Here is a 20,750-nt window from a genome sequence, read left to right as displayed (position 1 = left end):
ATAGTAATATGCTAGTGGGCAACTGCGAGACTTGCAAGACTCTTGCTGCAAGACCAAGACCAAGACCAAGACCGGGAGTGCAATACCAAGACCAAGACCAAGACCAGGTGTATTGGTGCAAGACCAAGACCAAGACTCTTTAAGTCTCGTCTTGGTCTTGCATTTGGGCAACACTAGGCTAGTTGTAGTGTGTTAAACCTTATATTTTTGTCTGAGAGGTAGTTTACAATTGAGAATTTAAATATTTTTCTACGAGCGTGCAAAAATGTCTACTTTCGCGCAAGCATTTTAGTTTAGGTTTTACTTTTCCGCACGCGTGCTACTTTTCCGCACGCGTTTTACTTTTCCGAACGCGTTTTACTTTTCCGCACGCGTGTTAATTTAGATATGTGAATATGGCCTTAAAGTAATTATAATACATGCAATAAACTAATATTTAGATATTATTTACTAATTTATTTCAAATATATCTTACTGTGTTCATGTTTTAATGAAATTAACGCGAGAATTCGATGAAATAAAATAATTTTGACATAATATTCGAAAGTCAAATCAGTAGACAATAACAGTGGTTTTGAATCGTCGTCATGAAAACCAAGATCGTCGTCATGCTAACCAAGTATGCTGAAACTTTGGTTTTGACAACCTTGTCAAAGAATTAATTTGTGTATGTATTTTCATATTAATTAAATTAATTAAGATTTGGTCATTTTTTAAAGACTCGTAGAAAAAATATTGTTCCTAACGCTTGCAGAAAGTCTCTTTTCCGCACTCGACTACTTGCCGAACTCCCGCTTCGCGTCGTTCGGCAAACTGCAGTCGCGTGCGGAAAAGTATAACTTTCTGCACTTGTTAGGAAAATAACTATTATCAATTAAAAAATGTGTGGAAAATATTGGAAAAAAAATTAGAACGGAAAATGAACCATAATCCTTCAGAAAGTATTACATGTATGAAAAGTGAGTAAAAATAAAATTGAGCGCATTAAATTTACATTTTTTATCAAAATTGCTCCAAATATCAGAAAATGACAGTTTCTTTGAAGGGATATTCTGCGAAAAACGGCTTCCAAGAATTAAAAAAAATTAATATATAAGTTGAAGATACCCCTCTGTGGCTCAGTGGTAAGAGCGCCTACCTTTGGATCGAAAGGTCCGAATGGTCGTGAGTTCGAATCTCACCAGGGTCAGAGATTTTTCGTTTATTATAAATTAATAGATGAAAATAGTTTTTATTCATGTGGGATCGGTACTCACCGGAGGGACTGCAGACGTTCGGATAAAATTAGCGTCTCTTTGCAAAGACAATGACGTTGACTTTGCCAAGTAACAAGACACTTACTGAACACACACACTACATAATATGACACTAGGTACCTAACTGCAAAAATTCACCGTACCTACCATGCCAATGGCCATTAGTGTCAAAGCATTAGCTAAATAAAAAAAAAAGAAAAAAATAGTTGAAGATAATTTCAAAATACAAAAAAATACACTTACCAACTTGCCACCTGTGACATTTCTGGACTAAGCATTGGGTATGGGTATTGTCCTGCCGAGAATGGGTACATAGGGGGTCGGGTGAGGCCTGTAACAGAAAAAAAGCATAATTAATATAAATATTAATCTTAATAAAAAAAAATAAGATAATACCCACAAATACCAAAAACTACATTTTTATTAAATTTTTAACAAATTCCTAATACATATTTACTACAACCCTTTCGGTATTTTTCGAAAAGTTTACTGGTTTTACTTAAGGCGGTGGGTACGTATTTTCGGCTGCAATGCTATTCAAATGCGGATTTTTTTTTTTTTTTCGAAACCTGAGAAAACTAATAAGTATATTTGAAAAATTTAAACGCAGAATGAAAGATTACGTTCTTACCCAGGGCCGAAAGTCCCTGAAAACTTCTATAATGTTTATTTTAATACATTACAGGGGTGAAAAACTAAGAGAAAATGTAGTGTGATTTTTAATTTCAAATATCTCATTCAAAAGAAACTTTTTAAATTTTTTTTTAAATATTTATTAGCTTTTTCAGGATTCGAAAAAATGGACACCATGTCCGTGGTGATATTTTCCAAATCGAACATTCGCTACCTTTGTCATACACCGCACTTTAACACTCAACGCGAGTCAAATAGAATATGATGACAAGACAGTGACAGTTTTAAATATTTGACATGGCATCGGGAATATTTTGAGTTGTTGATTAAATAATATTGATAGTGTATTTGATAAATAATTGATTTAAGACGTGAAATTTATAAAAAGTTATTTATTGTTCATTATTTATGGAAGATCCAAGCAGAGAATACATGAGTATACAGTGATGAGCGCGCTAATAACCGGCAGAATAACACAAAAGATGGAAAACACATTAAGTTGTGAGATAAAAAGAAATGACGCTAGTGGAGATGGGAGATTTAGCGATAAAAACCTATATCTGTTGTTTTTACTAATTTTCATAAACTTCGTCTTTTTGATACTGAGAGAGAGTCCGTACTCCCTACTACACCTTATTATTTTACTCATGAGTATTTGCAGGTCTTGTAAAATATCGGCTATTATTACTGTATCATCTGCATATCTGATGTTGTTAACTAAGACTCCATTTACTCTTATGCCGAATGTTTCATCTTTCAGAGTTTCTCGCATTACCTCTTCAAAATAAGTTGTTGTATGTATGATAATTTCAAAATATGCAGTATTTTTGTAACTGAGTATATTTTCTCCTAAAATCGGCACCATTTTAAAAAAATCCCATAATTCAATGGACGTTTTCCACGCGCTCATTAAACAAAAATTTTAAGTCGCTCCTTCGGTACCACATACTCCAACACCCTGTATGGCTCCCAACGACCACATTTCGAGTTCCAGCGTGACACTTTCTTGTCTCAAAAGGGAGTATTGACTAATTGAAATGGCTGATTGGCTGTTTTCGCAACGAAAGCCGTACAAGTCGAAAAACGGCCAAAGTCATTCGTTATATTCTTAAGCGGCCGCAGAAAAAAAATACAATCACGCTCAGGACCGGGCTTATCTACAAAATTACATTTATAACAGCTTCCGTTAAAAAAATGATCAAGAAAAGTAATTAGAAACAGTAATCGAGAAAACAATCAAACGCTTACAACTAAGATTGGGAAAGACTGATTGCACAGTAAACATGTAGTGATATTGATAAAAGATAATACCAAGAAATGAGGTTGGAAAATAGGAATTATAATAATTAATGGAACTAAAATCAGTGAATTATAGCATTTCTGTAGCAACGGCCAACCTATCCGCCAGATTGAGTCCCGTGTGACTTCTAATTGTTGTTAAGTCTAAAAGAAATCACTAGTGTTCAGTAATTAAGTCCATGTTTATTCCAATACCGAAAAAGAATAATGCAAAAGAATGTTCAAAATATCGAACAATTGCCCTGATGAATCACGGACTGAAAACTTTTTGAAAATTATACAAAACCAGATATGCCAAAAATACATATATTATAAATATACTAAGGATTTCCACAGTTTTCGCTGTATTCCTTCACTCAACCGTTCTCTCCAGCTCTTTCTGTCTTGCCAGTCACCTTCCTGTAGATTTTTTCTCTTGGCCTAGGCCTAGGCCAAACTAGTTTGTCCTGAAATAGGGTTTGGCCGGTAACCTATACATGCTTTATTGACGTTGAGAAAGCGTAATGTGATAAGGTTAAACATGACAAACTTATTGCCATCTTAAGGAAAAAAGAAACTGATGAATAGGATATCGGAATAATTACGCAAGAATAGATAAGTACTGAACTATTAGAAGAAATAAAAATACTAAAGAGTTAGAGAGAGCTGTAAGCTTACCAATAAACACATAACATTAAAATTAAGACAGGAACAAGACTATTACGATACGTAGTCTCCACATTGATGTTAGGCTTTGAAGCATGGATGTTGAAAAAAGTAAACCTACATGAACTAGAAGTACCTATTCGAAGCATGTGCTACGGTAGAATACTACGTACTGCGTGGATAGGGTGTATTATAAATGAAGAACTGTTGCAAAGAATGAACAGAAAACAAGTAACAATACCTACGAACAGCGAAAAAGGGAAAACTGGGTGTAGGCTAAATACGTCTTAATGGATATATGGTTTGTTGCTCAGTTTTTCTTTGGCAGACTATGCCACCATAGCTAATGTTGCGTTTTTTACATAGAATATCGCGTTCTGTGCCAAATGTCACATTCAGTGGCAGACTGGGCCGCCAATCTGCCACTGACTGCCACTGCAACAATAGAATCGAAGATGCACATCTAAGACCCCTGTGACATACTGATACCATTAATTTTTCTATGTAAATCCGTAATTTGCTCAGATTCGGTTTCTTTATTTGTCTCATATGGTTGCCACATCGACTTTTCCCATTCTGAAACATGCCAGGTCGATCACAGTGGGGGCAGCACTGTAAACTTTAAGTGTCCCTCATACTCGGTTACAAACGTGAGTAACCGGTTGTACTTCCTATTATTCATTCACCACACCTGCTAGACTTCCCCGTCTTTCTTTTTTTCGCAGATAAGAAAGAACTACGGCACTCGAAAGTACATTGTGAGCGAGGTGATTGAGGGGCTTGAACGTGGCAATCGCATAGCAATTTCTCTCTGCGATTTGTCGAAGGCTTTTGACTGCGTTTCACATGACATTTTGCTCCACAAATTAAACTATTATGGAATCAGAGGTATCCCTCTTAAGCTTATCTCTTCGTACCTATGTGGTAGACACCAGGCTGTAGTGTCTAAAGGTTATCTCTCCGATTTTCGACCCGTAAAACATGGAGTCCCACAAGGTTCGGTCTTGGGACCTCTTTTATTCATTATATATGTCAACGATTTGCCTCATTTCATATCTCCGTACAAATCAGTACAATTTGCGGATGATACGACATACATAATATCAGGTAATAAAAATGAGGATTTAAAAATGGCTTACGAGGAAGTCGCTGATAAATCTAGCACATGGTTTGCTGCGAACAAACTAAAACTCAATACTGAAAAAACGCAGGACTTGATTATATCTGCAAGTGGTTTACATGGCGATCCAGATGACAAAGACACTGCTAAACTATTAGGAATAACCATAGACAATCGATTGAACTGGTCGGCTCATATTTCACAAGTAAAGGCGAAGCTGTCTAGTTCATTGTTTCTTATTCGTCAACTAGCAAGGGTTGTCAACTTTGAGACATTGAAGGTGACATATTTTTCTTTATTTCACTCACACCTAAGCTATGGATTAATCTTATGGGGCAATTCAACAAATGCTCTTCAAATTTTCAGGATGCAAAAGAAAGCTATCCGGATTTTAGCAGGGGTTAGTTATCTGGAACATTGCCGACCTCTCTTCATCAAATTAAAAATTATGCCGCTACCTACTCTGTTGATATATCAAGTTCTGACTGAAATTCACAGAAAAAGGTCCCATTTAACAAAGCAGTCTGATGTTCACGTTCACAATACGCGATACTCTCACTATTTACGAACAAATCGCTCTAGATTGCGTCTTTCAGATAAAAATTGTCTTAATTATAACTACTACAATATTTTACCAAAAGATATTAAACAGCTAAGCTGTAACAGTTTCAAAAAAGTAATAAAAAGGTATCTGTTGAAACATTGCTTTTATTGCTCGGAAGAATATATGACTCATTGCAGAACATCTACTGAAATGCTTACCGTGACACAAAATATTTTTTGTTAATCTATATTCTTGTTTGTGATACACATTTATAAGTTGTGTTTTATATTTCTGTTTTATATACCTTGTGATTTTATATACCTTGTAATTTTTATATTCCTTATTTTGACTTTGTAATTTTGACTTGCTACAAACAATTTTTTTTTGTAAAGTAGTTAAATAAATCTATCTATCTATCTATCTATCTCGAAAGTACAAGAAGATTAAAAGAATACGACTGAGGTGCAGACGACATTTTGACAGATTAGAAAGAAGACCTTACAGCCAAAACAAGAAGACGGCTTAAGTGGCAAACTACATTTTGACTGGTAAGAAAGAGGGAACTGTGTCTGAAAAGACGTCGATTTGGCAGACAAAAACGAGAACGAATTGTCAAACGTAAAAGAAAATTAATTGACAGTAGAAAAAACGAATTCATTTTCGCACCATGCATAACCTAGCACATCCCGGAATCAACAACTCTGTGAAGATGATCACAAAGCGATATGTTTGACCATCCATTAAATCATATGTGAGGAAATGGACTCGAGCGTGTATACAGTGCCAAAAATCGAAAATATCGCGCCACATTATTTCACCTACTGGAAGTTTTCTACCACCTTCCAGCCGATTCGAACATGTCCACATAGACATTATAGCGATGTCGGTTTCAGAAGGAAACAGATACTGTCTAACATGCGTCGACCGTTTCACACGTTGGCCAGAAGCTTTCCCGATGCCTAATCAAGAAGCAGACACAGTAGCCAGAACATTTTTTTCTGGTTGGATAGCTCGTTTCGGCACTCCCAAGCGCATGACAACAGATCAAGGCCGACAATTCGAATCGCATCTCTTCAAATCAATCTGCAAATTAACTGGAACTACCCATTTAAGGACAACCGCCTATCATCCTCAAGCAAATGGTATGGTAGAAAGGTTTCACCGACAGTTAAAAGCAGCAATTCGATGCCATGAAAACATCCGATGGACCGAAAGCCTACCTTCAGTGTTACTGGGCATACGAGCAGCGTGGAGAGAAGATTTAGGTACTTCAGCCGCCGAACTCGTGTACGGAGAACCATTGTGTTTGACAGGTGAACTATTGTTTTCATCGCAAAGAAACATCGACGAGAGTGCTCACATACCTAAAAACGCTTCGAAACCATTTCGAAAACCTCTGTCCTACGCAACCGTCGCATCATGGATCCAAAAGCACCTTCATTTTCAAAGACATGAAAACCACCTCTCACGTTTTCATCCGTCGTGATACAATCAAAAGCAGCTTAGAAAACCCATATCACGGTCCTTTTCCTGTAGTCAAACGAGGTGACAAGACTTTTGTCGTCCGTGTAAATGGAAAAGAAACAACAATTTCCAAATACAGATTGAAGCCAGCGTAGGAGCTACACGAAAGTTCCCATCACAAACCAGAAAAATGACAGTATCCAACAAAACAAACAGAAGACCTAAGAGAAAGGCAAGATTTACCGGAAGTTACCAAGAATGTATAGGTTAACAGTGAATTCAGTGATTTTTCTTTCTCCTCGTATAAACAGTGCGTTGTTTTATTTCCTGTTATTTGCAATTTTCATCATATGTATATATTATGTATTATCTATCGTCTTAGTCTCTCGGAGGGGGTATATAGCGATACGCTTTAATTACTATTTTTGCTAATTTTATTTTTAATAATTTTTCTCAAAACGAAATAATATGGATCATATAAAAGTCACAGTTAATATACAAGCCAGATGCTAAGAAAGACACGGTTTTACGAAACGAAATGCATCCCTAACCATATGTTTTTGGTGTGTTCAGTTTAACAAACTGAATTCCCCATAAATTAATTACCATATCAGACCATTAAGGCAACAACTCACTATGGACATGCATTCGTTTTAAAACTGCAGAAGTGTTTCTGTTTTTATACGCCAGATCTAAATAATTTATTGTCCATCTGGTCAGAGGGTAGAAACACAAACAGATTAGCGTCTGTGGCTTTCTTACAGTCTCTTCACAGCATGCGAACCACGCGGACACGCCCGACTCTCGCTAACAATCGACCCTCTTCCAAAATCTAAGCAAAACACCTTTTTGTTACCAAAATAAATAAATATTTTACTGTTCGTCGTTAACTTATTTTTATTATTTTTAATTAATTCCGTCAACTCACACCTACCGGAATAAAAGGAAAGAAAGTTAGAATCGCCATATGATTTCCTACCCTTGAAAGGACAAAGAATTTCAGAAGTTCAGCAATTGATATAGCCTAAGATTTCTTTTTGTTTCCTTCTTTTATACTTAACTTCTTCTTCTTAACGTGCCCTATCAAGTCCCCATGACGTTGGCGATTAACATGGCGAAACTGTCTCTATCTCGAGCTATTCTAAATAGTTGTTCTGCTTTCTTTATTCATGTCCACTCCCGGATATTCTTCAACCAAGGGGCCTGCTTTCTACCAATTCCTCTGCGTCCTTCGATTTTACCCATCATAATAAGTTGAAGAATATTAGCATTGCTCTCTTAAGGACTGCCACATTTGTCAGCATAGCTGTCCATGGTATTTTCAGTGTACGTCTGTACAGCCACATTTCAAAGGCCTCCAGACGATTAATAATGGATATTTTTAATGTCCATGCTTCGACACCATACAAGAGGACTGACCAAATGTAACATTTAATCATGCGCTTTCGAAGTTGAAGTTGCAAGTTATCATTACAAAAGAATGACCTCATTTTTAAAAATGTCGTGCGGGCTATCTCGATTCTACATTTTATCTCTTTATCTGGATCTAGTTGTGCAGTAATGTGGCAACCAAGATATATTTAAAACTGGGTACTCTTTGAATTATATGACCATCAACATATAAATTAACAACTACACATTATAATTAGTAATTCTGTCTGACTTAACGGTGTTTCTTACAAAAAAACCTCTACACGACTTGTAAAGCAGAAAAACGGATCTCCAGTGCTTTGGGCCACCCCACGCCTGATTACAAGAAACTTCACTTCCACGGTACGGCCAGTTTCGGCCAACAGCAGATATACAACGCATAAATGGCATAATGAACAATTAAATTACAGATGCACTAGTACCCAATTACAGTTTCCTGTGGGGCACAGCGAATGAAGACAGCGCTATAAAAGTATAAAAATCGTCGACTTGGGACCCCAGCCTGAGTACCTGTTAAGTACTTATTGGTACGCGTTCGAGTCTTACATGTAAATCGACGTAAAAAAGCATCTTTCTTTGATAATCAGTGTATGTTCAGTCGAGAATAAAAGAAACTGCGTAGCTCTCATTTTGGAGATAAACTGTAACAGTAGATAGCCAGAAAAAATGTCAATGTTATCTTTTATATATGGACCTGACAAGCATAATCGTTAGAAACTCGGTTAATTAGAATAGAAAAAGGTTGCAGTGTTATAGCTTTATTTAAAGACACCATTTTAGAAAAAAGACTAAGTTTTCAATCTAATAGCACATAAATAAAGCGCACATTAAAACTATTACTCTGCATCCCACCAGATTGAAAACAATGGGAAGCTTCTCTGGTTACACCTCCGAGGCTTCTAAAATTTGCAAGCCATAACGGATGCTGAGACTAAAGAAGATGAGGGAATTTTACAATTTATAATTCACGTCCCATCTGCTCAGCGCGGTAAAGTTCCAACGAGAATAGTTCCCTTAGTACTCCGATCAGAGTAAACATGTAAATCAAAAATGAAGAGTTCAATCAGAGAGTGCAGCAAGCACCTCTACCGGTTTCGAAACTTATTAGTCTCATCAGGAGGCACATATGCTGTTCTCTCTGACCCAACCAGGACAAACCCCGGTTATTGAAAATGGTTATTCATTTTTGACACCATTTTAGATTTACAAAGGTTAATTTTGAGAGCCGTTTCAGTTTTTTAAGTATGTACTTATGCATGCTTCAAATAGTTGGAGAATTAACTAAGTATTAGCTTATTAACTATTAACCTATTAACTTTCTCAGCACAGCGGACTTTGTAACTTTGTAAGTCAAAGCTTCCATCGCTATTCCAAAATAGTCGCATATTCGTGAAATATACTATATTGACTCTATTATAATCCTATATGAGGAGCAGACTTTCAAATCGCACTTTGTCCATATTTTTACATTTTGACTTAGAGGTGGCATTGGTGGTGGACTTAGAGGTGGCATATTTCACGTATTTTTTTGGCTTCAAAAATCACCTAGACAAACAAAACGCATTTTGTCCATTACCGAGAGACAAACAAATAGCACTATTTTGGACAAAATGCGATTCGTTTGTCTTGCAATTCTATTTTACCAAGTATTGACTTTATTTTGAATTTTGTGTGACAGATATTTTAACAAAAACTTCTGTTTTTTATACATGGCTTGAGCATGAAGCGGGAAGAGGTGAGGTAGAAATAAGTTCCGCGTTGACTGATTTTCTAAAAAAAAAAAAGAATGTGTGTGTACTTTGTACGCACGTAAGAAGTTATACTTCTAAATATGATTTCAATGAAATAAATATACTTTCGGACAGTTTATTTGTATTTTATTTAAAGATTAAATTAATTTTTACTTACCACTTTCCAAAAATTTTTATTAAAACAATACCAATAATTAAAAAAAGATTAGAAAACATCAGGATTTGAACCGGGGACCTCTTGATCTCCAGCCCAACGCTCTACCACTGAGCTATACCCTTTTGTTTATACGGGCTACAAGATTTCTCAGACATAGTGACAAACATACGAAGTGAATTATAAAATACTTTAAATATTACTTATAATCTTATTCCCGAGGTAGAAAAGTCCAAATTCCCAAAAATTATAATAATAGTTATTTATGATATAAATGTTAAAAGCACAATTTTAAGGCACGTATGTGAAAGATTCGCTTCGCTCATTCTGCAATTCACATGAGTGCCTTAAAAATGTACTTTTTAACACCTATATCATACAATATTTTTTCTACAAACGTCTTATATATCAACAATTATAATTTATTTATTCTCAATTACAGGACAATACCTACAAAAACTTTTACTTGAACATTCCATTTTTATATTTTTCTTGACATTACATCAAAACTGCCTATACTGTCAATACGTAAATCATAACAACTATAGAATAACATCTCCTTTTATTTTTGTATATTCTAACAAATTTTAATAGTTTTTTTCTGCAAACGTGTTAAAAATGCAATAATACAGTTTAAATTAAATTTAAAAAAACCTTTTAAACCACCTTTTTCAAATTGCGCAAGTTGTATTATTAATATTAATGTTAATAAATGAAATATAAATATTTTGACGTTTCACAATTTGACAATTCACTTTTAACTGCAGTGCCTTAAAATTTTTAAACGCTGGTGCTTTAAAGTAGCATTTTAACGCTTCTATGGGGTGCTATAAATTGCATTTTTAACACGTTTATAGAAAATATATTTAAAAACACTACTATTTCCTTTCCACACCTTTTCTGGACTGATACATACATAAATTAAAACATTTAGTAACGAACTCCATACTGTCTGTGCGCATGCGCGCAGATTAATAAAATTTCACCCTCAATCGCGCCTAAAGAAGTATAACTTCAAAAACTGATTTAAGAAAGGAGAAGTCCGCAAGCTAGACTCTGATTGGACTTTGTATGACATAAAACATGCAGCACTTTTACTCAAAAGAGTTATAGGCGTCAGTAAAACTAAAAGAATCAAAACTCAATGCAAACAAACTGCTGGGAAAATAAAATATGTGTAATGTTCCGTTGGTGTGTTGATGGAAACAATTATTTGAAATAATAAAAATAAGTGTAACAAACGAACAGTAAAATATTTATTTATTTTGGTAACAAAAAAGGTGTTTGCTTATATCTCGGAAGAGGGTTGATTGTTAGCGAGAGTTCGGGCGTGTCTGCATGGTTCGCATGCTGTGAAGAGACTGGCTAAAACCACAACACTATTATATCGATGTGTGCTTTTCTACAATATGGCCTGAAGAGGGCAATAAATTATTTAATCTGGCGTTTAAAAACAGAAACACTTCTGCAGTTTTAAGAAACGTCTCGAATGCATGTCCTTTGTGAGTTGTTGACACATATGGTCAGATATGGTAATTAATTTATGGGGAATTCATTTTGTTAAACTGAACACACCAAAAACCATACGGTTAGGGATGCATTTCGTTTCGTAAAACCGTGTCTTTCTTAGCATCTGGTTTGTATATTAACTGTGACTTTTATATGACCCATATTATTTCGTTTTGAGAAAAATTATTAAAATTAAAATTAGCAAAAATAGTAATTAAAGCGTATCGCTATATATATGTATTGTACAAAACACAGGTTTTGTACAGAAATATTGACTCTTCTAAAAAGTTTTTTAAGTTTACGTCAGACAAAGTAACATAGTTCTGCCGAAATTGCCAACGAAGCTTGTTAAGAAGAAAAAACTGCGAAGATGAAGTTGCTGCCTTCTGGAGGACAACATCCATGCCATATAATTTTTTTAATCTTCTATATTGCTTTCCAAACACGCAGAAATGCATCTTTAGTTCATATTTTTATTTTAATCATTTAGGGACAATCAAACTACATTTTGTCCTTTCAAACTATATTTTGTCCTTTAAAGACAATCAAATGGCGTTTTGTCAATCAAAAAATATTCTTTTTGAAAAAATAATAAAGTTTGTTATTACTTATAAACAGGGCAAATTGTTAATAAAAAATTACTTTTCATATTTTGTGTGTTTTTTTAACTTTATTAATAACGAAGTGTCAGTTTGTCTCATTACCTGAAAAATGTAAAAAATGGACAAAGTGCGATTTGAAAGTCTGCTCCTCATATTGGCTCTATGAAGACACTTTTTAAATTTTCACGCTCAGAATAATTGTAAATTGATAAATTTTTATTAAGTATTTATATATTCAACCTTCTGTTCCCAATATATTTTGGTTTAAAAATTATGTAGTACCTCGAAGATATATAACAACATTAATCAGAATGAAGTTTGGGTATGCCCTTTACACTCTACTTCTAGCAAGAATTAATTAAAGTTTTTGATTCAAATCTTTGTACTGAATGTCAGAAGGTGGGTGATTTGAATCACGCTTTCTTTGAGTGCACAAAATACATTCCATACAGCTATAATTTAATCGAATATTTAATAAAATGTAATGTTTTTCCACCTTTCAATGTATCCTATCTATTGTCTCTAAACAGCAAAAATATACAGGGTGTTAGTAAATAATATGAAAAATTTTAAGGACTAATTCTACATGCAAAATTAATGCCGGTTTGCTTCATAAACATATGTCCGCAAACGCTTAGTTTCCGAGATACGGGGTGTTGAAATTTTTATTTCAAACTGCCAATTTATTTATTGCTCTAAAGCGTCGTTTAAACACAACGATAAGTCACAGCAACTAGTTGTGATGACAAGTTGAAACTCTGTTTAGACGCTGCGATTCAATGCGATACCACCTTCAACCCAACTCCAACTTTGATAAGTTGTGCGATGCACCGTTTACACACAATGATAAGTTGCAACAACTCGATTGACCTTGATGAGTTGTTTGATTTATCGCTGTGTTTAAACGACCCTTAAGACCAGTTGAGCTATGAAAATGAAATTTGGTGAGTTTTAGGAGGTAGTTATTACGCATTTTTTGACATACAACTAAGTATTTTGTATTCATCATTGGTGCGCCTACGGGTAATGGTCTGAATTTAAAGAAAAAAATAGTACGCCACTGAGATATTTCGAATTAAAAATAATTTTATATTCCACGTCTAATTTATGATTAAAAACCTTTCTTGCCTTTTTTGCATATGGTGCACCGTTTTTATGCAGAAAAATAAAACATCTTGACGCGTATTTTTCATTTTTTGAATACATTATCAAGAAATATCCAATAATAATACTAAACTGGAACAATAACAGAAAATATTACTAATAAGATTTTAACTAGGTGCAGAGCTACAACAAATGTTAAAAAAGACCTCCTTTAGAGGTTATAGAAGAATTGTCTATTCATCACTGGCACGCATACGGGTAATGGTCTGAATTTTTTTAAGAGAAAAATACTACGCCACTGATATATGTCAAATTAAAAATCATTTTTGAATTGCAGGTCCAATTTACGACAAAAAATCTTTCTTGCCTTTTTTTTCATATGCGGCGCCGTTTTTATGTAAAAAAATAAAACATCTTAACGTTTACAAAGTATTTGAACTAAGTTTCTATGCATATGGAAACTACCTCAAATACTTTGTAAGTGTTAAGATGTTTTATTTGTTTGTATAAAAACGGCGCCTCGTATGAAAAAAGGTAAGAAAGATTTTTTGTCGTAAATTGAAAGAGGAATTCAAAAATGATTTTTAGTTTGACATATCTCAGTGGCGTACTATTTTTTTCTTCAAAAAATTCAGACCATTACCCTACGCGAGCCAATGATGAATATAAAATTCTTCTGTTACCTGTAAAGAAGATCATTTTAAACATTTTTTGCAGCTTTGCACCTAGTTGAAATCTTATTAGTAATATTTTCTGTTATTGTTGTAGTTTAGTATTATTATATTGGATAGTCTTTGATGATGTATTAAGAAATGAAAAATACGCGCCAAGATGTTTTATTTTTCTGCATAGAAACGGTGCATTATATGAAAAAAAGACAAGAAAAGTTTTTTATGAAAAATTAAACGTAGAATTTAAAAATAATTTTTAATTTGAAATATCCCAGTGGCGTACTATTTTTTTCTTTAAAAAATTCAGACTATTACTTGTATGCGCGCCAATGATGAATACAAAGTTCATAATTGTATGTCAAAAAATGCGCAATACCTACCTCCTAAAACACACCAAATTTTATTTTCATACCTCAACTGGTTTTAGAGCAATAAATAAATTGGCAGTTTGAAATAAAAATTTCAACACCCCGTATCTCGCAAACGAAGCATTTGCGGACGTATGTTTATAGAGCAAACCGGTATTATTTTTTCATGTAGAATTAGCCCTTAAAATTTTTCATACTTATTTACTAACACCCTGTATATGATTGTTTAATGAAATTTATCTGTGAAACTAAAATTAACCTCTAAATTTATTAATCCTGATAATTTTATATATTATGTACACACATATGGAAAAAGAAGAAGAAGATGTATAATGGAAAAATGTGGTGAGCAACTTGGATAGTCCATAGCGGCCAGCTGCAGCTCTTGAACTTAGTAGAGAGCTGTGGAAGAGTTTGCTATGGAACTCTAAGGACCTCATTGCCTTCTTTATGTATGAATAGAAAATCAAAAAAGTTGTGACTGGCTAATTGACACCCAAGCCTATGCCATAAAAAAAAGTATTTATATATTTGATATATTCTAAATTATGAAAAACTTCGAACATGATGCAGTCAATATCGTTTTCCCCATCTATAGCTAATAGTTGCATGTTTTCAAGCCCGCAAATGTTATGACATCCATCCCAGCAAAATATATGGTATTTAAAAAAAGGGGGCGGTCGTCAACGAGCAAACTGCCAATTTAGACATGAATGTGAATGCCTGGGAGGCATACTACAATTTCCATTTTCATTCACTACTATTTAGTATAATGATATGTGTATCAGAAAACTTTTTATTGCTCATTTAATGCAGTATGCAGTGCGTTTATTACTTATGCATTGTCTTTTCTATTATACAAAACCATAATATCCGCTTATTATGCTGTCTGCTACAGGAAAAGCGACAGTGTAAGGAATAAAAATACCCGGTAGGTCTTACATCCTCAATAATTTTACTATGTTATTAAAAAAGGGATACACTGAGTAAGATAATACGTATAATCCTTCGTGGAAAAGTATAGTCTTCGTTTTCTGTTTTATATAATTTTTACTCCCATCTTGTTATAAATCTGCTGAATTTTCCGCTTGTTGCCGTTGAGATCTGATAACCCTGTTTAACATTCAGCATTCAACTCAGTTTTTATTTCTTAATTTTGCCAAAGAAAAGCCATCTTGATTTGTCTTTCGTATGTCAAAGAAAACGTAAACATTGTTGCAAAGTTATAAAAAGTCAAAAGGAAACGTTTTTTTTAGATGTAGAGATATAAGAACAAATAAAAAGAAGGAAAAATTTTTGCAGTTTTATTAATTGCGTTTAGTCATATCGGTAGTTGAGAAAAACGATACCTACTCTGGACAGAGAAATAAATATTTACCAAATAACAGAGAATCAATACTAAAGATGGAACAAAGAAAACAAATCAAGAACAAGGCAGACAAATACAAAAGAAAACAAAAAATAAGAGCAGCTAACGAAAAGTAATGACGGATCGATGTTTAGAAATTGAAGAATTTGAAAAGAAACATGTTCAATATGCATAAGACAGTTCGTGAAGTAGTGGGCCTATATAATAAGAAAAACCCTAACACAGTACAACCTCGATAGAACGAATTTCTATTTAACGGACTTGGGATATAACGGACAAAAAATCAGATCAAATGTAAAAAAAATTAAATGCAAAAAATATGAAAAATCGAATTCTAGAAGGAAAAACAACAAGGACAGGATCTCGGCACTGCTTTGTGCTAACGCCGATGGATCATAGAACCATAAAACATTGAGTGTTAGGTACTAAATTTAAATATTTTGGATGCTATATTACAGACTAACAAGACCCAAATAAAGAGATTAAACGTGGAACTGAAGCAGCTCGCACGTTTTTTAAAATTAAATCATTCTTCTGTAACAACAGTTTAAACCTAGAATTACGCCAAAGAATGATCAAATGCTATATTTGGTCAGTGCTGTTCTATGGCACCTGGTTTCAGAAGGCTGATTTAGTTATGGTTGCATAGAAGAATGCTGCAATACCCTGGACAGCGATGCAGACCATCTGCAGATTGACCAGTTGTCCATAGCTCAAGAACATTCGCAATTGGATAGGAACAGGCAGTACCAAAAACTATTCCGATTAATTGAAAACCGTGATTAACTCGCCAATATTACTCGTCCCAATAATTGCCAACATTAGAAAATCCTGATCGGGCACCAAAAGAAGAAAAAGAAAAGATTAAGAAGATCGATGAGACTTGTCCAATCGTCACTTCAGCGCAATAATAATCACTTGACTTTGATCATAAAAATCACTAATAAACCAGCTGTGCGCTAAGTTAAATTACTTGTTGCTTAGGAAGAATATGAGATATAATGGAAAAAGAAAAAACAAGAGAAATATCGTTACTGTATGCTCTTTTTAGCCACTTAACCACAGAGATTGGGATCCACAGTTCGATTGGAATGGAATACTAACTGTTTCCGCTTCTTTCTATTATCCTGTTTTTTTAATATGGCCATTTGAATCATCCTGCAGGCTTAGAGAGTCACTGTGAAATTAGATCCAGAATTAATCAGGCCGGAGCCATTTTTTGAAGGATGTTCAAGGAATTATATAGTCCGTCTAGAAAGTATCCGGAATTTTATATTTTTCCTAATTTTAATAGATTTCCTTTTTTTAACATTTTAAGACAAAAGTAATGCATCAAGTAGGTTGTGCCGATAGTAGGTTATGGACAAAATCGCATGACAACACCATCTGATAAATATGGTTGTTTGTAAACAGACTTAAGATTTGTGAAATAATGTCTCAAGTAGAAAAAAGAAAAGTGGTGGAATATTTGTATAGAAAGGGTGTCCGAAACGTTAAAAAATTAGTGCAATTTACTGAACTCGGGAAAAGTGCAATGTATGAGACAATAAAGAGGATAAAAAATGGCATAGATATGAGACATAGACCAGTTTCGGGTAGACCGCGTAAGATTCGCGGAAACAATTTAAATGCTGTAGTGGCTTTAGGACGACAAAATCGGCGCCTAGGGTTTCGAAAATTAGCGAACAGATTTGGAAATCAATGAAAAATAAAAGTGTGCCCAGAAACTGTCCGCATGTCACTGAAAAGCAAGGCTGCATATCAAGGAATCCAAAAAAAATCCCTACAATGACACCTCAGCAAAGGCAACGAAGAATAGATCTCTGTCAACGTTTTCGAAAAGATAATTTTAATAATGTCTTTATATCTGATGAAAGTTGTTTCCAACTTGGTGCAAATCATCTAAAAGTCCTATCAAGAGAAAATGTTACCGTTCAAATTTCCAAATTTCCCACTAAAATAATGGCTTGGGAAGCAATATCTCAGCGTGGTGCTACACCTCTCTGTATAGTTAATGGTACTGTTGATAGTGCGAAATACTGTGACATCCTAAATGGTTTTCTTCTTGAAACGGCTCATGTTTTATATCCAGAGGGGTGGCGTTTTCAGCAAGATAATGCAAGATGCCATACTTCTGCTTACACTCAAGCTTGGATGCAAGAACACGAATTGACAACAAATCCGTGGCCAGCAGCATCTCCAGATCTTAGCCCCATTGAAAACATATGGGGACTGATGAAGATTGAAGTGGAACGAGCAGCGCCACGAGATAAAGAAGGTTTGATTCGGTCAGTTTTACAGGCCTGAAACACCATTACCGAAAATTATCGCCTTGACCTAGTTTCGGGTGTACCTGGACGTTTAGTTAAGTGTTTAGATTTAAATGGAGGTTGTATAAGTAAATGAGATGAATTATTTGTTGAAATTTTATATTTCAAGTGATAGAAATAAATACCGTAAAATTATAATTCTGCTTTCTTTTTTCCGGATACTTTCTAGACGGACTATAGAAACCTAAAATGGGCATTGCCGATCCGACTACTTCGCTGGTACGTGTTCTCGGTGTTCGAAATTCCACAAAGCTAGAACGTCTCAACAAGACTACTCGGATTATAAAAAGCATAAAGAAGAGAAAGCTACATTCCATGGTGCTTAACGTATGCTGATGATGTCGTGTTAGTAGAAAATATTGAAAGAGATTTAGAACAAAAACTGGAACAGTGGAGGCAAGCTCTGGAGGAAAAAGGTTTAAAACTTAGTAGGACAAAGACAGAGTATTTGCAATGTTCATTTAAAGATGGAGTTACTACAAATAAAATGGTATCTTTGTATGGTGAACTGATTGTAAAAAAGCAATAGTTTTAAGTACCTGGGATCGGTATTACAGAGTAATGGAGAAATAGATGGAGACGCATGATGTAGAATTAGGACTGGATGGATGAAGTGGAAGGAAGCGAGTGGTGTGCTGTGTGACAGGAAAATTCCAGTGAAGTTGAAGGGAAAATTCTATAAAACAGCCATAAGACCGGCTACGGTGTACGGAACTGAATGTTGGCCAGTGAAAAAGAAAGAGGAACAACGAATCCATGTGGCGGAAATGAGAATGCTTAGATGGATGAGTGGAGTGACAAAAAAGGATAAAATGAGTATATTAGGGGAAGTCTAGGTGTGGCACCAATTGATGCCAAAATGAGAGAGATGGGCAGAATGAGAGATTAGGCAGGACATGTTGGTAAAGGGGATTAATATTGATATGACCCAAGATAGAATTGTATGGAGGGAGAAATGCAATTAGGGAAGGCGACCCCGCATAAGGATAAGGCCAAGAGAATGATGATCAAGAAGAGAAAGCTGGAGTACTTCGGACATATGTAATGAGAGGTCCCAAACATATGTTGCTACAAAATATTATGCAAGGGAAAACAGCACACGAACGCAGTCCAGGACCAAGATTTTTGTACATCACGGTTTACATCACATTTAATCTTTAACGGTTAAAACATACGAAACAACATTATGTTGTGTAATAATAATAATGCCGCAGTTATACATATATATTTTGATTGTTATTTAATCGGTCAGCACGTAACAAAAGGCTTGTTTACTAAAATCAACAGGAATGCACTTGGTTGAATAATCATTAATTTCCCGCTTTTGCCAAAGTGATCAAACCCGATTTACTTATTTAATTTGTATGTGGTATAAGCGGCCCCCAGGCTGTAAATATTATGTATCATCAATATATTGCGCACTAATTGATATACTGCATTATTACTGACCGTCCATAAATCATATTAAAAGATTTTGCAATATGTTGCGTCGATTATAATTTGGTATTTGTTGTATACAGGGTGATTGATTAGTAGGGTAAAGCTCAATAGCTCCGCTATAGTAATAGATAGCAATAAAAGTTAATTACAAAAATTTTAGCCACCTTTGAGCTTCACATTACAACATTAGTTAGAATGTTACAGGGTGTTCGATAACACAATGGCAGACCAACCTTATGTTTTTTTAAATGGAACACCCTACATTTTATTTTAAATTCGAAATCCTGTTAGCTTCTCCATCACAAAAATATAAAGGTTTGTTATGTTATACAGGGTATTTACAAAGTTATAACCAATTTTATATGAAAATCGTAACAAGTCCCTGTATAAATAAAAATAAGCAAAACAACAATGGTTTATTAATGCCATATTTTTTAACGTATTGTCAAAATTTTCAAGAATGGTCGATATTGCTAATTTCCTTTATATCAAATACAGGGTGAGTCAAAACGCAAGTACATTATTTTCTCAGTAATTTTAAATGGAACACCCTGTGTTTTATATCACTATTGAAAAGTACCATTACCGTACTTTAATTTTTAGATAACATTCCCTATGTCTAAATTTATTAGTTTTCGAGATATTTTCATTTTTCAATGGACCGTAGCGAGGCCACCCAAATCACCAGAATTTAATAAACTGGACTGATTTTTTTGGGGTTACGTTAATAATGAAGTTTATAAAATACCTCCAACAACAAGGGATGAGATGAAAAATAGAATACAAAGTGTATTTCGATGTGTATTTACAAATGCTCCGTAGAGAAAGTAGCTCATTCAATGATCGTCTTTAGGCGTACATAAATGTGTTAGGAGATAATTTTGAACACCTTATGTAATTAAATATTAAAAATATTTTATTAAAAGTAGCTTCTAATTTTTTCAAACATGTTTTTTTGCCAAATGTATTACTGATAAATTATGTTTCGTTCTTTATTTGTTACATTGTTACATTTACATACAAAAGTAGTGTTTAATTGTCTTCACAAAATATTGTATTT

General features: G+C 34.3%; 1 protein-coding gene across 3 annotated transcripts in view; it reads right to left on the bottom strand.

Annotated features, from left to right (window-relative positions):
• Positions 1-20,750, bottom strand: part of LOC114346985 (protein pangolin, isoforms A/H/I/S-like) — a 218,491-nt gene that overhangs the window by 120,755 nt on the left and 76,986 nt on the right. For all 3 annotated transcript variants that reach the window (XM_050661183.1, XM_028297732.2, XM_050661184.1), the window contains exon 2: positions 1,500-1,587. In XM_050661183.1, the coding sequence (XP_050517140.1) occupies positions 1,500-1,587 (88 nt within the window). The remainder of the gene's footprint in view (positions 1-1,499; positions 1,588-20,750) is intronic.

This window comes from Diabrotica virgifera, chromosome 9, assembly GCF_917563875.1.
Source record: "Diabrotica virgifera virgifera chromosome 9, PGI_DIABVI_V3a".
Taxonomy (NCBI): Eukaryota; Metazoa; Arthropoda; class Insecta; order Coleoptera; family Chrysomelidae; genus Diabrotica; species Diabrotica virgifera.
The sequence above is the reverse complement of the archived record's forward strand: the minus strand, read 5'-3'. Positions and strand labels throughout refer to the sequence as shown.